General features: G+C 33.6%; 1 protein-coding gene across 1 annotated transcript in view; it reads left to right on the top strand.

Annotated features, from left to right (window-relative positions):
• The window catches only part of CHD1 (chromodomain helicase DNA binding protein 1), a 55,764-nt gene that overhangs the window by 26,107 nt on the left and 14,061 nt on the right, over window positions 1–15,596 (top strand). The window contains exons 8-26 of the mRNA XM_054002698.1: window positions 367–592; window positions 1,438–1,538; window positions 1,925–2,103; window positions 3,127–3,254; window positions 3,831–4,047; window positions 4,734–4,823; window positions 5,651–5,841; window positions 6,951–7,139; window positions 7,453–7,615; window positions 8,030–8,182; window positions 8,664–8,735; window positions 10,440–10,589; window positions 11,179–11,327; window positions 11,566–11,662; window positions 11,757–11,852; window positions 12,796–12,972; window positions 13,152–13,312; window positions 14,699–14,740; window positions 15,462–15,592. Of these exons, the coding sequence (XP_053858673.1) occupies window positions 367–592; window positions 1,438–1,538; window positions 1,925–2,103; window positions 3,127–3,254; window positions 3,831–4,047; window positions 4,734–4,823; window positions 5,651–5,841; window positions 6,951–7,139; window positions 7,453–7,615; window positions 8,030–8,182; window positions 8,664–8,735; window positions 10,440–10,589; window positions 11,179–11,327; window positions 11,566–11,662; window positions 11,757–11,852; window positions 12,796–12,972; window positions 13,152–13,312; window positions 14,699–14,740; window positions 15,462–15,592 (2,712 nt within the window). The remainder of the gene's footprint in view (window positions 1–366; window positions 593–1,437; window positions 1,539–1,924; window positions 2,104–3,126; window positions 3,255–3,830; window positions 4,048–4,733; window positions 4,824–5,650; window positions 5,842–6,950; window positions 7,140–7,452; window positions 7,616–8,029; window positions 8,183–8,663; window positions 8,736–10,439; window positions 10,590–11,178; window positions 11,328–11,565; window positions 11,663–11,756; window positions 11,853–12,795; window positions 12,973–13,151; window positions 13,313–14,698; window positions 14,741–15,461; window positions 15,593–15,596) is intronic.

Below are 15,596 nucleotides of genomic sequence, written 5' to 3'. Positions count from 1 at the left end.
ATGTCTTTTTTATGCTCAGGGATAAGAATAGTGTAATAGAAGATGACAGGCAGAGTTAGTGTGGAGTATTCCCTAGTGACTGCTTTAAAAACCAGGAATACAAATAAATTTATCATGAGGAAAGATAAGATATTGCAGGTCTAGTGTAGAAATTTTGGTTGCTCTTTTATTCTCTTGACTACTTGTGGATGTCTTAATATGTCTCCATCGTAATCTTTCAAATAATAGTAATGACATGAGTGCAGTAAACATTAGTCAAGTGTATGCTCATCTAAAACTACCTCCAGTTACTTTACTACATTTCTAACTGGTTAACTTATGACAATGCACATTTACTCAAGGCATATGATGTGGTTTCTTTCTCAGCCACAGGTGCTGCAACCACAATATATGCAGTTGAGGCAGATGGTGACCCAAATGCTGGATTTGAAAAATCAAAGGAGCCAGCAGAAGTACAGTATCTTATTAAATGGAAAGGTTGGTCACACATTCATAACACGTGGGAAACTGAGGAAACACTGAAGCAACAAAATGTTAAAGGAATGAAGAAACTGGACAATTACAAGAAAAAGGATCAGGAAACAAAACGATGGTGAATCTTCTTTTTTTTATGATACTTACTTTGAAACACTATGGGTATTCTGTTGTGTTTTGAGGACATAACTTTGAGTGTCTGTGCAATGGGAAGACAAAAACTTTGAAAGTCAAAGCCCCTTTAACATGTTCCAGTAACATAATTCTCTGAATCTGGTGTGGGTGTGTGTATGTGTCTGTATGGTATCAATGGAATTTTAACAAGATGGGTACTGTTTAAAAATGAACAATAAATTGTAGCTTTTGGTAGTTTTTCCGTTATACTTTGATTTGAGTTCTTCAAGAATTGCTTCAAGGATTAGTGTTTTCTTGGTGCATTAGCCATTTCAGGTTACTTTGAAGAATTCAGTTTTCTTTGCTGAAACCTGAGGTTGAAGCTTGAGAATAAAAACCTTGAAGAAATACATTCATTTTAAAGTCACCTCTTTGCTGTCCAGTTTTATTAGTATGTTTAATATAATCAATGAATGCTGGTGGGATTTTTAGCAACTAATCATTAGATGGATTCTTACAGAGTGAGCCACCCTGACTACTATCCCATGAAAATAATCTGTAAACTGTACTGCTTATATGGAGACATAGCTACTACAGCTACCAGTTGTACTAGTCAAGCAGCTAACGGAGAATGCTGATTTTCAGTGATAAGTATTTTCAGTCATTAATGGTGAAGCACTTAGGCCAGATGCAGCCATTTTGTAGTAGGGATTTTAAGTTGTTCCTTCAAAAAAAACTTTCCAGGCAAGATTCATGAAATGGTTACATTCAGAGCTATAGAGTTGGTGAATTTTTTTTGTTATAGAAGTATATGGTGTAATAAGTGTTGTGAATTAATTCCTGCTCCAGGCTGAAAAATGCTTCTCCAGAAGATGTGGAATATTACAACTGCCAGCAGGAGCTTACAGATGATCTACATAAACAATACCAGATAGTGGAAAGAATAATTGGTATGTTACAAACTTGTGGACAGAAATGAATGTCAGGGATTTATATAATATATTATTTATTTATATAATTTATATTATTTATTTTATAATATATTTATATTTATATAATTTATATTATATATTATATATAATGATTTTATATATTAATAATTTATATATTTATATAATATATTTATATAATATATTCTCAATGCTCTTGTATTTGTAGTTAAGAAATGTAAACTATTCATATCACAAAATTTTAATCCAAAGCAAAAGTTCAGGTAAAGAGAAGAGCTGTCAGGCTATTTGTATGGGTCTGGCTTCTGTTGTATTATTACCTAAAACAAATGTTTTCCTACATACAGAAGTAAAATGCTGATCAGAACTCTGGTGCATTTTTGCAGCTCATTCAAATCAGAAATCAGCTGCTGGTTATCCAGACTACTATTGTAAATGGCAAGGTCTGCCTTATTCTGAATGTAGTTGGGAAGATGGAGCTCTCATTGCCAAAAAGTTTCAGGCACGCATTGATGAATACTTCAGCAGAAATCAATCCAAGACCACTCCCTTTAAAGATTGCAAGGTGAGTAGGTAATTTGCAGTGGATTTATAATCAGTTATACTGGGTCTGACTAGGATAGCGTTAATTTTTTTCATAGCAGCCTCTACAGTCTGTGGTTCATACTTGTGACCTAAATGGTTTTGGTAACACATATTGGCTGTTACTGAACAGTACTTGCACAGTGCCTTCTCTGTGTCCTGTTGTGTCATCCCCACCATGAGTAGGCTGGGAGGGAACACACCAGTAAGAGCTGAACCCCAGCTGACCAAAGAGGTGCTTGGTGCTGTTTAATGTCTTACTCAATAATAAATTGAGTGGGCTGAGCAGGGGCTGCCTGTTGCCTGGAGATTTGTTGGTCATCAGTCTGCTGGTGAATTGATGTGTCACTCAACATTCTGTCACATGTGGGATTTTCTTCCAACGAGTTTTTTTGTTTAGATTGGGTGGGTGTTTTTCTTTCACCCAGTAGACTCCTTATTTTGACCCACAATTTTTTTCTGACTTTTACCTTTTCATTTCTCTCTCTTGTCCCTCTAGGGTGGGAAGTGAGTAAGTAATTGGGTAGCAGCTTGGCTCCTGGCCAAGTTCAAGCTGCCACATCAGTTGCAATAGTAAAAATGTGATTTTTTTTTTTTTAATCCAATTATCAAATACATATTATAATTTTTTTGAAAGTTTTTTTCAGAATACCAATAATAATGTATAGTAGGATGTATGGACAATACCACTATTGAGAGGAGCTGTTGTAGATGCCAGTCCCCTGCATTTTTACTAGCATTCAGAAATGGATTTGTTTAGTACTGTAGTTTATTTTAAAAGAAAACTGAGTGAGTTAATGTCACTCATGCTGTGACATTTAGATTGGTAATCAAACTAGTTTCAACTTGCTAATTACTTGGTGTTTTTATATGGCCTGGCTTACATTGATAGATAAAAACTAGAGTTGATGAGCTAGTAAATACCTCCTGTTACTTTTTCTTTAGGAAGATCTTTTCGTAATTTCAGTTACAGTTCAATCATTGATGATCAATTTGCTTTTCACAGGTTCTAAAACAAAGGCCACGGTTTGTTGCACTAAAAAAACAACCATCTTACATTGGAGGACACGAAAGTTTAGAGTTAAGAGATTATCAATTAAATGGGTTGAATTGGCTTGCTCACTCATGGTGCAAGTAAGGAGTCTCAATTTTGTTTGTAAATTGCAAGCATTTGTAAAGTATTGAAATGTTTTTTTCTGTTGAGTGGTTTGTTTTTTGTTTTTTTTTTAGTTGGAAACTTTCATACTGTAAGCTAAAAGTAGAGGTCTGAAGGGACTGGTTTTGCTCTAAGTAATACCAAAATTATAATTTCATGGTCATTCTCAATAAAAAACAGCTAAGATGTGTCATTACTTTGGTTTTAGTTTCAATGGAATAAGAAATATTTTTAAAACAACCAACAGACCTAAAACAGTAAAATGAGAAAAGCCAAACAAATATTTATGGGATTTCAACATTAGTGTTAAAATTTTAAAATTTGACTCAGGAGGACTACTTGCAACCTTTTTGTTAATTCAGGGGGGTAGGAGGGATTGGAAATATTTTTATGGAAAAACAATGTAAATAAATGTCTTCAAAACGTGTAGTAGAAAACTGTTATGATTGGGTTTTATGCTCAAAAGATGATGATTTCTTTTTATCCAAACCTTTTCCATCTCCGCATGTCTTCTAAATAGCTTTTTTCCTTTTTTTTTTTTCTTTTTTTTTTAGAGGGAATAGCTGTATTCTCGCAGATGAAATGGGTCTGGGTAAAACAATACAAACAATTTCTTTTCTGAACTACCTGTTTCACGAGCATCAGTTGTATGGGCCTTTTTTGTTGGTTGTGCCACTTTCTACCTTGACATCTTGGCAAAGAGAGATTCAAACCTGGGCTCCTCAGATGAATGCTGTAGTTTACTTAGGAGACATAACTAGTAGAAATATGGTGAGTATTTCTTCTTGTCATTGGGAAGTCTTGTACATAAACAAAACATACTTCTTATTTTTATCATCTGCATATCTCAAATATTTTGGTTGGGACTGAGCAAATATTTGCTGAAGCCCGATGTTTTTAAATGTGAATTGAAAGCTTGGATTTTGATCTCATGTAACTGTGTGTGAGAGATTTCCTTTCTGCTTAATAGTGGACAGAATTAAAAATTTTGTCTTGCATTTGAAAACCAGCTATCTTCTCCCATGTAATTATTTAGGTGGATACAGTGAAAATAAGTATGTAAGAAAGCCTAAGTATATAAGCCTAAGTATATAAGCCTAAGTATATAAGAAGTATATAAGTATATAAGAAAGATCTTACTTTATTTCCTGAATGGTTGTTGGTTTGTTAATGTTATTAATCCTACCTATTAAAGTAAAAAGTTCTTGTGTGTTATAAATGTGTATGTGTCTATATATAGCATGCATGTGCATGTGTACATATTTATGTATAAAAATGTATATATGTTTATATATTTATATATTGTATATATATAAATGTTATATATGTGTGTGTTGTCCATCTGTTCTGTTGTAATATTGTTTTATGTGAGTAAATATCTACATTGTTGCAGTATTAGATTCCAGTCAGCAAGACCTTTTTTCTGCAGCTTACAGTTTACTTGTTTCTTTTTGTAGATAAGAACTCATGAATGGATGCATCCACAGACTAAACGATTGAAATTTAACATACTCTTAACAACATATGAAATTTTGCTAAAGGATAAGGTAATTGCCCTTCTGTGGGGAAACAAAAATAATTTCCCCAGTGTAGAATAATTCTCTTTAGATCTGCATATATTTGATTTATGGCCCATTGAATTTATGGAGAGTGATTGTTTTTGCTTTTGAAAGTATGATGGTGTGTAGTTTGGGGTTTTGGTTTTTGTTGCTTGAGGGGGCTTTTTCTTATTTTAAGCACTTCTGGATTTTACATACATGTGGTGACACTTTCAGCCTTTCCCATTTTGTGAGGTGGGTAACACTTAATTTTCTTCAGTTTCCTTGAGAAGTGTCATTGCTGTAATGATCTACTCTCAGCTTCATGCTCTACTTCTTTGCAGACCATCATCAAGAAACTGAAACAGAACCTTAATCCCAAATATGATGCAAAACTAGGAAATCCCATATAGTTTTTTGGTGATATTCTGCATACAGAAGTGATAGCACACACAGTTATTGTTAATACTTCTTACAGTATGTGGAAATTGATACAGATATTCAAGAAGCACTTGACTTTGTTTATTTCATTTGTTTGTATGGGAAGAAGTCAATCATGATTTTTTTTTTCCTGCTATGTTAAAAAAATGTGGGTCAGACTTATGGGCATTTTTTAAAATAATAAATTGAATTTATGTTTTCTTAGGGTGACTACACCACTTTGCATTGAACCTGGCAAATGTAAAAGCCCTAATTAGTACTAAAAACATACAGCTATTATTTTTTTTAAATAAACCAAGAAGTGATCGGGTTTATAGCTTGTTTATATTATGTGGCAAATCATGTAATATGTTGATTTGAATAATATTTCCCCCGTTCTCCATTTCCTTTTCAAGTCATTCCTTGGTGGTCTGAATTGGGCATTCATAGGAGTTGATGAAGCTCATCGTTTAAAAAATGACGACTCTCTTCTGTACAAAACCTTAATAGACTTCAAGTCTAACCATCGTCTTCTTATTACTGGAACCCCTCTGCAAAACTCTCTCAAAGAGCTTTGGTCTCTACTCCACTTCATCATGCCAGAAAAGTAAGAAAGAATTTTTTGTTAAGTTTTTTATGGCAAAGTAGTGTAGTGATGTGAGAATCAGTAGAAGTAGAGAATTGTACTGAAAGATAGCTGAAATATCCTACATAAAGTAAATGCATATATCTTTTGATGCTGCTTTAAGTAAGTAATGCTGGTAGCCGATGTCACCTTTTCCCATTTTAGCAGTGCGCAAAAGAGATGGATTGATGTATGGGTCAGAACCTGGGAAAAAGGCTTCGTCTTAGCCTAAGAGAAAAACCATATAGATTTGCTTTGGGGGAAGAAGAATTAAATTTTTCATATGTTTAGTAGTATTGATGAAAACAAATTTGTGTCAAGATGCCAAATATCCTGTAATTCAATCAAATACCTGGTTTTCCTGTGTGTTTTGCATATAGTAAGCTTATTGCATTGGCCTGATTTTGTACTGACTTGTTTAAGCCTAAGGTAAACTGGAGGTCATGTGTGAAGGCACATGTTACTGTCAGACATCCCAAGTCTGACAGTAAATCCCAAGCACCATAGCTCTGTTTAGTTTGAGCTGTGGCTTATACAGAACATTACAAGCAACATTACAAGCAAAGCCACTGAGGTTGGGTAGCCATTATTCATTTGCTTGATTATAAATGCCATTCTCCAAGTCTGTTAGTACAGACAATAGCTACACATTAGCTAGACTGTACAAGCTGCAAGACACATTTTAAGTATATTCTTGTTCTCTTGCATACCCTCTGGACATGGAGCTAGCTTTTTATGCTGTCTTGATAAAATATAATAATGGACTTTTCTGCAGCCATCTGGACAGGTGTCCTTGCAGAAAAAGAAAAACATTACATTTCCATTGTGGAATCAGAAGGTTTCATTCTGTGGACATTTTTGGAAAATTCCATTCTTCTATTTACAGACACAGTATCTGGGATTTCTTGGGAGATGAACATTCAGAAATGGGATGAAACAGAAGGGAGTGGGGAAGAAATCTGAATGTATATGTGGTTTTTTGGTATATGTATATATATGTTCTGTGTCTGTGTTACGTTTCTTCCTGAATTTTGCTTCATCAGGGTGTTCATAGTACGTCATTGTTTTGCGCTTACTTTTTTATGTTGAAGGTTTTCTTCATGGGAAGATTTTGAAGAGGAGCATGGCAAAGGGAGAGAGTATGGTTATGCAAGTCTCCACAAAGAACTTGAACCATTTCTGCTGAGAAGAGTTAAAAAAGATGTAGAAAAGTCTTTACCTGCTAAAGTTGAGCAAATTTTGAGGATGGAAATGAGTGCATTGCAGAAGCAGTACTACAAGTGTGTACCAACTCTGTATATTCTGCTGTTTCCGTGATATGTTTATGTACAATTTACTGAATTAGAGTGGTTTGTATACTGTATGGAAGTTGAGGCTTCAATAGGGTTTCACAGCAATAAAATTCTGTGAAGCAAGGGCTCAGGAATTGCATTGGTCTAATGTCTATTTATGTAGTTTCTTTTTCTTTTGGCATATTGATAGACTCTTTTGGGAGATGTTTTTTTCTTTAGCTTGTTCATATTTTGACAGCTGCATCTATCTTACTTCCACATATGGTTAGAAGTTACTAATATTGTGCATCTTATTTCATAGGTGGATTTTAACCAGGAATTATAAAGCCCTTAGCAAAGGTTCAAAAGGCAGTACCTCAGGCTTTTTGAACATCATGATGGAACTCAAGAAGTGTTGCAACCATTGCTACCTCATTAAACCACCAGATGATAATGAATTCTATAATAAACAGGAGGCCTTACAGGTAGTGTCACTTTTTAATGAAAAAAAATGAGAGGTTTTACATCTGTAGTTTTCACAGAATTTTATAGTTCTTTAGCAGTTCATTAGTTCTTACTGAAGTATATTAAGGAAAAACAGGTTTTCCACAAAATGTGCATCTTGGGTTTTTACAGTGAAGTATTTTTTTAATCTTAATTGGAACTGAATAATTGACATAGAATTGAGTAAATTAATATGCCCAGTTCTAATTACATATTATTGTATGGATGTTTTAAATGTTGTAAAATTCTTCAGGAATGTCAGAATTTGCTTTTTATTTTTCTGCCCACAGTAACAGAAAGAAAAGCAAACCTCAGGTGGATGTCCAGCATACCCCCAGTGTGTATTAGTGTTGAGATTAATTTATTTTGCAATGTGTGTTTCTTGGTTTTTGTAGCATTTAATACGTAGCAGCGGGAAACTAATCCTTCTTGACAAGTTACTGATTCGTCTGCGAGAACGTGGCAACAGAGTCCTGATTTTCTCACAGATGGTAAGGATGCTGGACATCCTGGCAGAATATCTGAAATACCGTCAGTTTCCATTTCAGGTAAGAAACTTGCTGGTAATAGCAGCTAAGAAGCTTTGATCTTGAATATTAAATTTTTTTTTTCTTTACTTGTGAGGGTGTCAGTGCACTCGAACAGGTTTTCCACAGGTTGTGAAATTTCTTGTTGAGGTAAAAAAAATACTTGGACATGACCTTGAGCAGCATGCTCAAGCAGGTCCGTGCCTGAGTAGGGGATTTAGACAAGATGACCTTCAGCAGTCCCTTTCAGCTTTGTTTGTGATTATGTGACCTTTACCCCTTTATTTTAAAAAACGTGGATGAAAATGTCTTCTTTTTCTAGAAGGGGACTGGCTCTATGATAAATGTTATTTTGAAGTGAAACAGATAAATTAAAAATTATGTTAGCTGTTTATTTACTTTTTTCCCATCACATAATAGTTTGGCAACTGGCAATTGAAGTTGTTCTGATACTGAATACAGTATAAAATTACTTTTTAACTGTAGTTCTCAATCTCTCTAGAGACTTGATGGATCAATAAAAGGGGAATTGAGGAAACAAGCACTGGATCATTTTAATGCAGAAGGATCAGAGGTACAGTATTTTTTTTCCTGGGGAATCTGTTTTATTTTTTCCCAAGTACCAAAAGACATTGCACAAAAACAGAGAGCTGAAAAAAGTGAGGAATATATCAATAAGGTTGGAAATTCATTGCTACTGCCTAGAGTATAAGGTTTATATAATTTTTTTTTTAAGAAGATGTTAAGTAGAATATGCATAAATTAGAGAAGTAGTAGCTGATTGCTCCATAAATGGTGCAGAATTTTAACCCCAGCTTTGTTCCTCTGTAGAATTTAGTAATATTTACAAAAGTGCTGAACTTAAGCAGTTAGTATCCAAAAATCCTTTGGCAATGGGCAGAACTAACTTCATATGTCTTTGCACAATCAATCATATTTTACTTGTTTCAAATACAATTCCTGTTATCTTCATTTGTTGACACCTGTTACATTGCTGTGGAACAAATAGTAAAATACTGATTTGTAGCAAAGAATTGCTACAGGTTGCTCACAAAGAATTGTGAGCAACCTGTGAGTAGGTAGGCATCTGTTACAATTCTTTAGATTCTGAACTGGAATATTTGTACCTTATTTAGCACTCCTATTAGGCACGTCATTCCATACAATTGGATCAGTTTAAATCTTTTGTCCTACTCTCAGATTTGAGGGAGAGGAGGTTGGTTGGTCATTGATTTTGGTTCAGTTTAATTGGTATTTGAAGATAGCATTTGCTAGTTGCTGCTGAGCTTGTTTCTGCTTTGTGGAGAGAGAAGGACCAAACTCCATGTTAAATACAAAAATTAACTCTCTTTCAAATTTCTTTCATAGACATTGTTGACGTTTTCTGAAATCTTAGCAGTTAGACTGTACATTTTTTGAGATTAAGAAGAATTTATGCATTTCTATAATTGAGGCTAACTCTGCATTTGTGCGGCATGAAGAAGAATGCTCTCAGTTTTATTTTTTATTTTCTAAAATTTCATAATATTTTGGGGTGGGTTTTGTAGAGTTTTTGTATAACTGAGCTACAGGCTACCTGGAAATCTTTAACACAATTCTCAGGACTCTTTCCTTATTGTACTGGTTACTGTTTCCTGTAACTACTGAAAATTGGTTTCATTGGGGATTTTTAACCTGCTTTACTTTAGCTTGGATTTCATATGTTGTTTTTTGCATGTCTCAATACCCTTCTACAGTATTTCATAGTTACGAAAGACTGATTCAGTAAATTTATATTGCCTATGGGGTTTTTTCTCCTTGCTGCTTACCTGTTTTCATATTGTACATGAATATGCTGAGCAGCATTGAACTTGGGAGAAGACTTTTGCTTCTGTCTCTTAATCGGTTATGTGTAGGCTCAAGTGCTTTATCTGCTCTGACATGACTGTTTAGCCTTCCAGGGCTTGGGGCAGGGAGGGTGGGAGAGGGTTTTTGTAACATTAAAGGCTTTGACAGTAAGATTTGGTATTTTTTTGGCCAGTCTGGTTTTGTTGGGATGTCTTGCTCAGTGGTCATCATCTAGAACATTGCTTCCTTTAAACTTACTTGAGAAGTCAGTAACTTTATGAAAGAAATTGGTAATCAGCGTTTGCTTTATATTTAAAGAAGCTTTAAGCATAGAGCAATTACAGATTTGGTAGCACCACATACTGCATAAAGTAAATTGTAAAGTATGTTGGTTCCCTTAGGAATAGTACAAGTATTGTATATAAAACTATTTCCTACTTTATGATTTCAGGACTTCTGCTTTTTACTGTCTACCAGAGCTGGAGGATTAGGTATCAACTTGGCATCTGCTGATACGGTGGTTATATTTGATTCTGACTGGAATCCACAGAATGATCTGCAAGCACAGGCTAGAGCACATAGAATTGGACAGAAGAAACAGGTAAACACACTCAGTTTAAGCTCCAGACCTGAAAGACAGTTCTGTACATCAGCTATCTACTCTCTGTCTGCACCATTCAGTCCTCTTGTATTTTTGAGTATAACTAATACTTTCTTCATATCTCCAGAAGTGTTAGTAATGCTAATTTCTTTTTTCCTAAGTCTCCATAGAGGAAGAAATAATATGGCAGCTGTGGTATTTGGGTGGGGGAGGGAGAAGAGTTGTCAACTTGTCTGTCTTACATTCATTGGTATGATGTCATTATACAAAGTAACTGCTACATCAGGCACATCTCCAATGTATAAATATTCTAGTTCTCAAGAGGATTCTTTCCTTCTTACAGAAGACATACAGTAATAATTAGAAATATGACATTATTGCCTCTGTCAATGCTTCTGCCAAGTCACTGAAGTTTATAAAGAAAGGTCTAAGACGATTTATTAGAGCTTTTCGAAACATTTTTGTAAAGACTGTGGTAATGTGATTAAATTAGTATTTTATACTTGAAACCCATGAAAAAATGCAGAAGTTACGTAATGAAGACTGAGATTTCTGCTTTTAAAATTTTTTATTTTTTAAATACACACAGGTTAATATTTATCGACTAGTCACAAAAGGATCGGTAGAAGAAGATATTCTTGAACGAGCCAAGAAAAAGATGGTGTTAGATCATTTAGTAATTCAGAGAATGGACACTACAGGGAAAACTGTGTTACATACAGGCTCTACTCCTTCAAGGTACCTTTGTGTTTGTTTCTATCCCAACATACCCGTAAGAATATTTCAATTGTAAATGAAAGGCAAAACAGAAGATGCAAAGTCTTTGTAGATTTTTATTTGCATAATAAATACACATCTCAAATATATGAAGAGTTTATATTTAACAGTAAGAAGAAAGCTTAATTGACTAATGATTATAGAAAACTTTTCCAAGTTAGAAGTTGAAATGTTTTTCCTGAAACATCATTTATTTCAGCTCAACGCCTTTTAATAAGGAGGAGTTGTCGGCAATTTTGAAGTTTGGTGCTGAGGAACTTTTTAAAGAACCTGAAGGGGAAGAACAGGAGCCTCAAGTAAGTACCACTTCTGGACTAGGTAGATAAAACATATGAAAATATGTATGAATTATTTAATTGTAAAGAGAAACTTCCTTTTTTTTATCCTCAGGAAATGGATATAGATGAAATATTGAAGAGAGCTGAAACTCGGGAAAATGAGCCAGGTCCATTAACTGTAGGAGATGAGTTGCTTTCGCAGTTCAAGGTATGACTCTGTTCCCTCCTTCCTTGCCATAATTATACTTCCCTTTTTAAACAGTACTATTTCACTTATATGTATCTATCTTTTAATTCTTCAGAAATAGATGCCTCAGTAAGTCAACTCCGTATCACTTTCTAGTAAAATGTTTTGCCTATGCATGATACCTTACCATCAGTATAAACAATTAAAAATATATTATATGTTTTGATAATAAAATTAAATGTATTTATGAATGTGTTAATGATTAGAGTTTTAATTTTGTGTTTTATTTACTGCCTTTGTTATTAAGCAGCTATAGTATCAATAAATGTCATGTGTTCTTTGTGTTTTCTTAGCTGATCATTTCTCCAAGTTGCTTTTAGCCCCAAAGTAAACTTGGAATGCCAGGTATTTTTGTGTTACCAGTTAAACATACTATGTGTTAAAAAAAAAAAAAAGGGAAAAAAGTAGAGTGTGATATATTTGTTTAGTTCAGAAGATTATTAAATAGCTCTTCTGCTAATCACTTATTCATAACATATTTTGATATCTGCATTGTATTAATGTTTGGTTAATTTTATATTATTATAGTTTCACATTAAATCAGGCATTTAAATGTTGTTAGCCCTATTTGGAAGGAAGTTAAACCACAATCATAGAGGTGTGTGGGGTGTGATTCTCCTTGTATCTCTTCTTAGCCCATGCTGAAAGGAGTCTGTCTTTCCTAAATGAATAACAGTCTCATTAGAGACTGTTTCATGAAACATTTTGATTTTATAAATTTAATATATATCTTATAAAACAATAGCATATATATAAATAGATAAAACATGTAAATATTATATGTATAAATGCATAAAATATGGGATCTGTAACCTTGTTTTCCTTAAATACTAGTTGACTCATTTTTGTTTATTTTTTTGTGTCATGTATTGACTTGATGAAAATGTACATTTTGATGTACAAGGTGGCCAACTTCTCCAATATGGATGAAGATGATATTGAACTGGAACCAGAAAGAAATTCAAGAAATTGGGAAGAAATCATTCCAGAGGTCCAGAGGCGAAGAATAGAAGAGGAGGAAAGACAAAAAGAACTTGAAGAAATATACATGCTTCCAAGAATGAGGAACTGTGCAAAACAGGTGTCTCTTGATTTTGACTGAATTGTAGTTCTGTGTTTCTTTTGGTGTGGTTTGCTGCTTTTGGAGTTTGGGTTTGGTGGGTTTTTTCTTTTCCCTTTTATGCACACCTTTTTTTGACAGAGCAGGTAAAACTTGCTTATATTTGTTACTTACATAGCTTGCTTGCTCTGGAATTCCAGATTAGCTTCAATGGCTGTGAAGGGAGACGCAGTAGGAGTAGAAGATACTCTGGATCTGATAGTGACTCCACCTCAGAAAGAAAAAGGCCAAAAAAACGTGGAAGACCACGAACGATTCCTCGAGAAAACATTAAAGGATTTAGTGATGCAGAGATAAGGCGGTAAGATATAGGAGGACATGCATATTTAAAGGAACAAGAAATTACGATTATTTTTATTAAAAATATTATTATTAGTCTGGAAACTACAGCTGGTAATCTGTTTTTCATGAAGTTGTTTGAAATCTTTTTATTCTAGACATTTAATGCTTTTACCTTGTGGTGCTGACATAGTGAACAATTATAGCAAGAATTTTGAACCCATTTTAACGGGTTCAAATAAAAATCTACAAATTAGGTTTGAAAAATATGCATGATTGGTTTAAATTTTTTAGTTCCTGCAGCCTATGAAGACAGTAATTTCACTGAATAATTACTGACAGTAATTATTTTTACAAGGGGTGAACTTTCCTTTAAAAAGAAATAAGCAAAATAATCTGGTTTCCACCAATTTCTCTAAAACCTGCTGGGCTCAAAGACTGTTACATCTATTTGGTGACAAGTGAAATAATCTGATAGGATTTTGTTTTCTTTTTAAACTTCTTGGCATTAAAATGGAATTGTTAAATCCTGCTTTTTTAAAACTAAGAAAATATAAAATCCTATTTGAAACTTGTATTATCATTGGTCCCTTATGTATATGCTAAATATTTGCTGAAGTATTGTTTTGGCAGGAGGATGAATTCTTTTGATTAGCTTTTTTGGGTTTGTGATATACTACTTTGCTTCTGAAATTGAAGTGTGCGTGTTTTCCCAAATTGCTGTAAAGTCTTCAGAGTATTTTTTTAGAGGAATAACTTCAAAGATCCTTTTTGGCTTGCTATCTCATCTAACAGCGAGGCAAATTGGTACTTTTTTCAAGCCTATTCTTCTGCTTGAACAAGCAATTTCGTTGTTGAGGAAGTTTACTTTCTTCTTCTCTTTTTTTTAAATTTTATTTTTTAAAGTCTTTTAAAATTATTATTTCTATTTCATTTCCTTTCTCCTCCAAGTATCTCTAGTTTCTTTCCATTGCCTAGATATTTGAACAGAAAATATCTTTCATGTTATTTTCCTAAATCTTCCAATTACCTGTTGGAGATTGCTCTTTTTAATAACAGTATAACTATACATAACATGATCTCTGAAATCTTCATTTACTGTAAGTCCACATTCATTTTTCATTTTTAGATATATACAGCTGTGGAATCCTCAGTCTTGTGAAATTAATAAAGTGATTTCTGAAATAAACTATATCTTCTATTGTTTTATTTATATCAGTTATTAAACCCATAAAATTGATTTTTTGAGTTATCTGAATATATGAAGCTGCTTTACTCTCTCTGTCCTTTTTTCCCACATTGTCCACATAGCATTATACTAAGATTAACAATTGTATCAATGCAACTTTAAAGCAGATGTTATTTGTTAAGCATATACTTGAGTGGTAAAATTATTTTCTGTTACTAGGTTTATCAAGAGTTACAAGAAATTTGGTGGCCCTCTCGAGAGGTAAAGTTGTTTGATTATTATTTGTGTTGCAACTTGGAATCTCTTTTTTTATATAAGTTAGAATGTACCATGAAACTTTAGGCAGTAGGGAAATATATCATCTTGAATATAGTGTGACTTTAGTGTAGTATCTTCAATTTCTTCATGTATGGTATTTGTGCAGACAGCCACACAACAGACTTTGCCATTTGGAGGAACACATCCTTTATATTTATCTGCTGACTTGTTTGCTCTTCATTGGTGATAATCATTCACTTGTCATGTTTGATAAGCCTATTGAAAGCCTATCAGTTTATTCACTCTGTTAAAAGTTAGTTTTGCATTTTACATATTGTCAGTTGTCATTTTTAAGCTTCTTTCATTATTCCTATTTTAAGAAAAAGTTCCCATCCTTAAGAATATTAATCCTTAGAAATATTTAAAGTGCATATGATCATATGATACATATATGTACGTATGATTTAATGATTCATTTTCTTTTCTAAAGAAATGTGCAATAATTTAGCACTAGGGTTAGGGGGTTCTTTACAGTTCTTGTTTTATTGTCCTCATACGTAAATAATTTAGGGTCTTTTTTCTTGGATCAAAATTATACACCAAATAGAAACCGCAGCTGACTGCTAACTTACATGATAATTTATTTTGTTTTGAAGTCTGAAGGAATCATTCACAAGTGCCAAATTTTCAGAGTTGCAAAAATTATTTTTTTTTTTTATTACAGGTTAGATGCTGTAGCTAGAGATGCTGAGCTAGTTGATAAATCAGAGACAGATCTCAGACGTTTGGGAGAGCTTGTACATAATGGATGCATTAAAGCCTTAAAGGACAATTCATCTGGACAAGAAAGAGCAGGTAC

The sequence above is a fragment of the Vidua macroura genome, chromosome Z, assembly GCF_024509145.1.
Source record: "Vidua macroura isolate BioBank_ID:100142 chromosome Z, ASM2450914v1, whole genome shotgun sequence".
In the NCBI taxonomy this organism is placed as follows: domain Eukaryota; kingdom Metazoa; phylum Chordata; class Aves; order Passeriformes; family Viduidae; genus Vidua; species Vidua macroura.
This window is presented reverse-complemented; position numbering and strand designations above follow the sequence as displayed.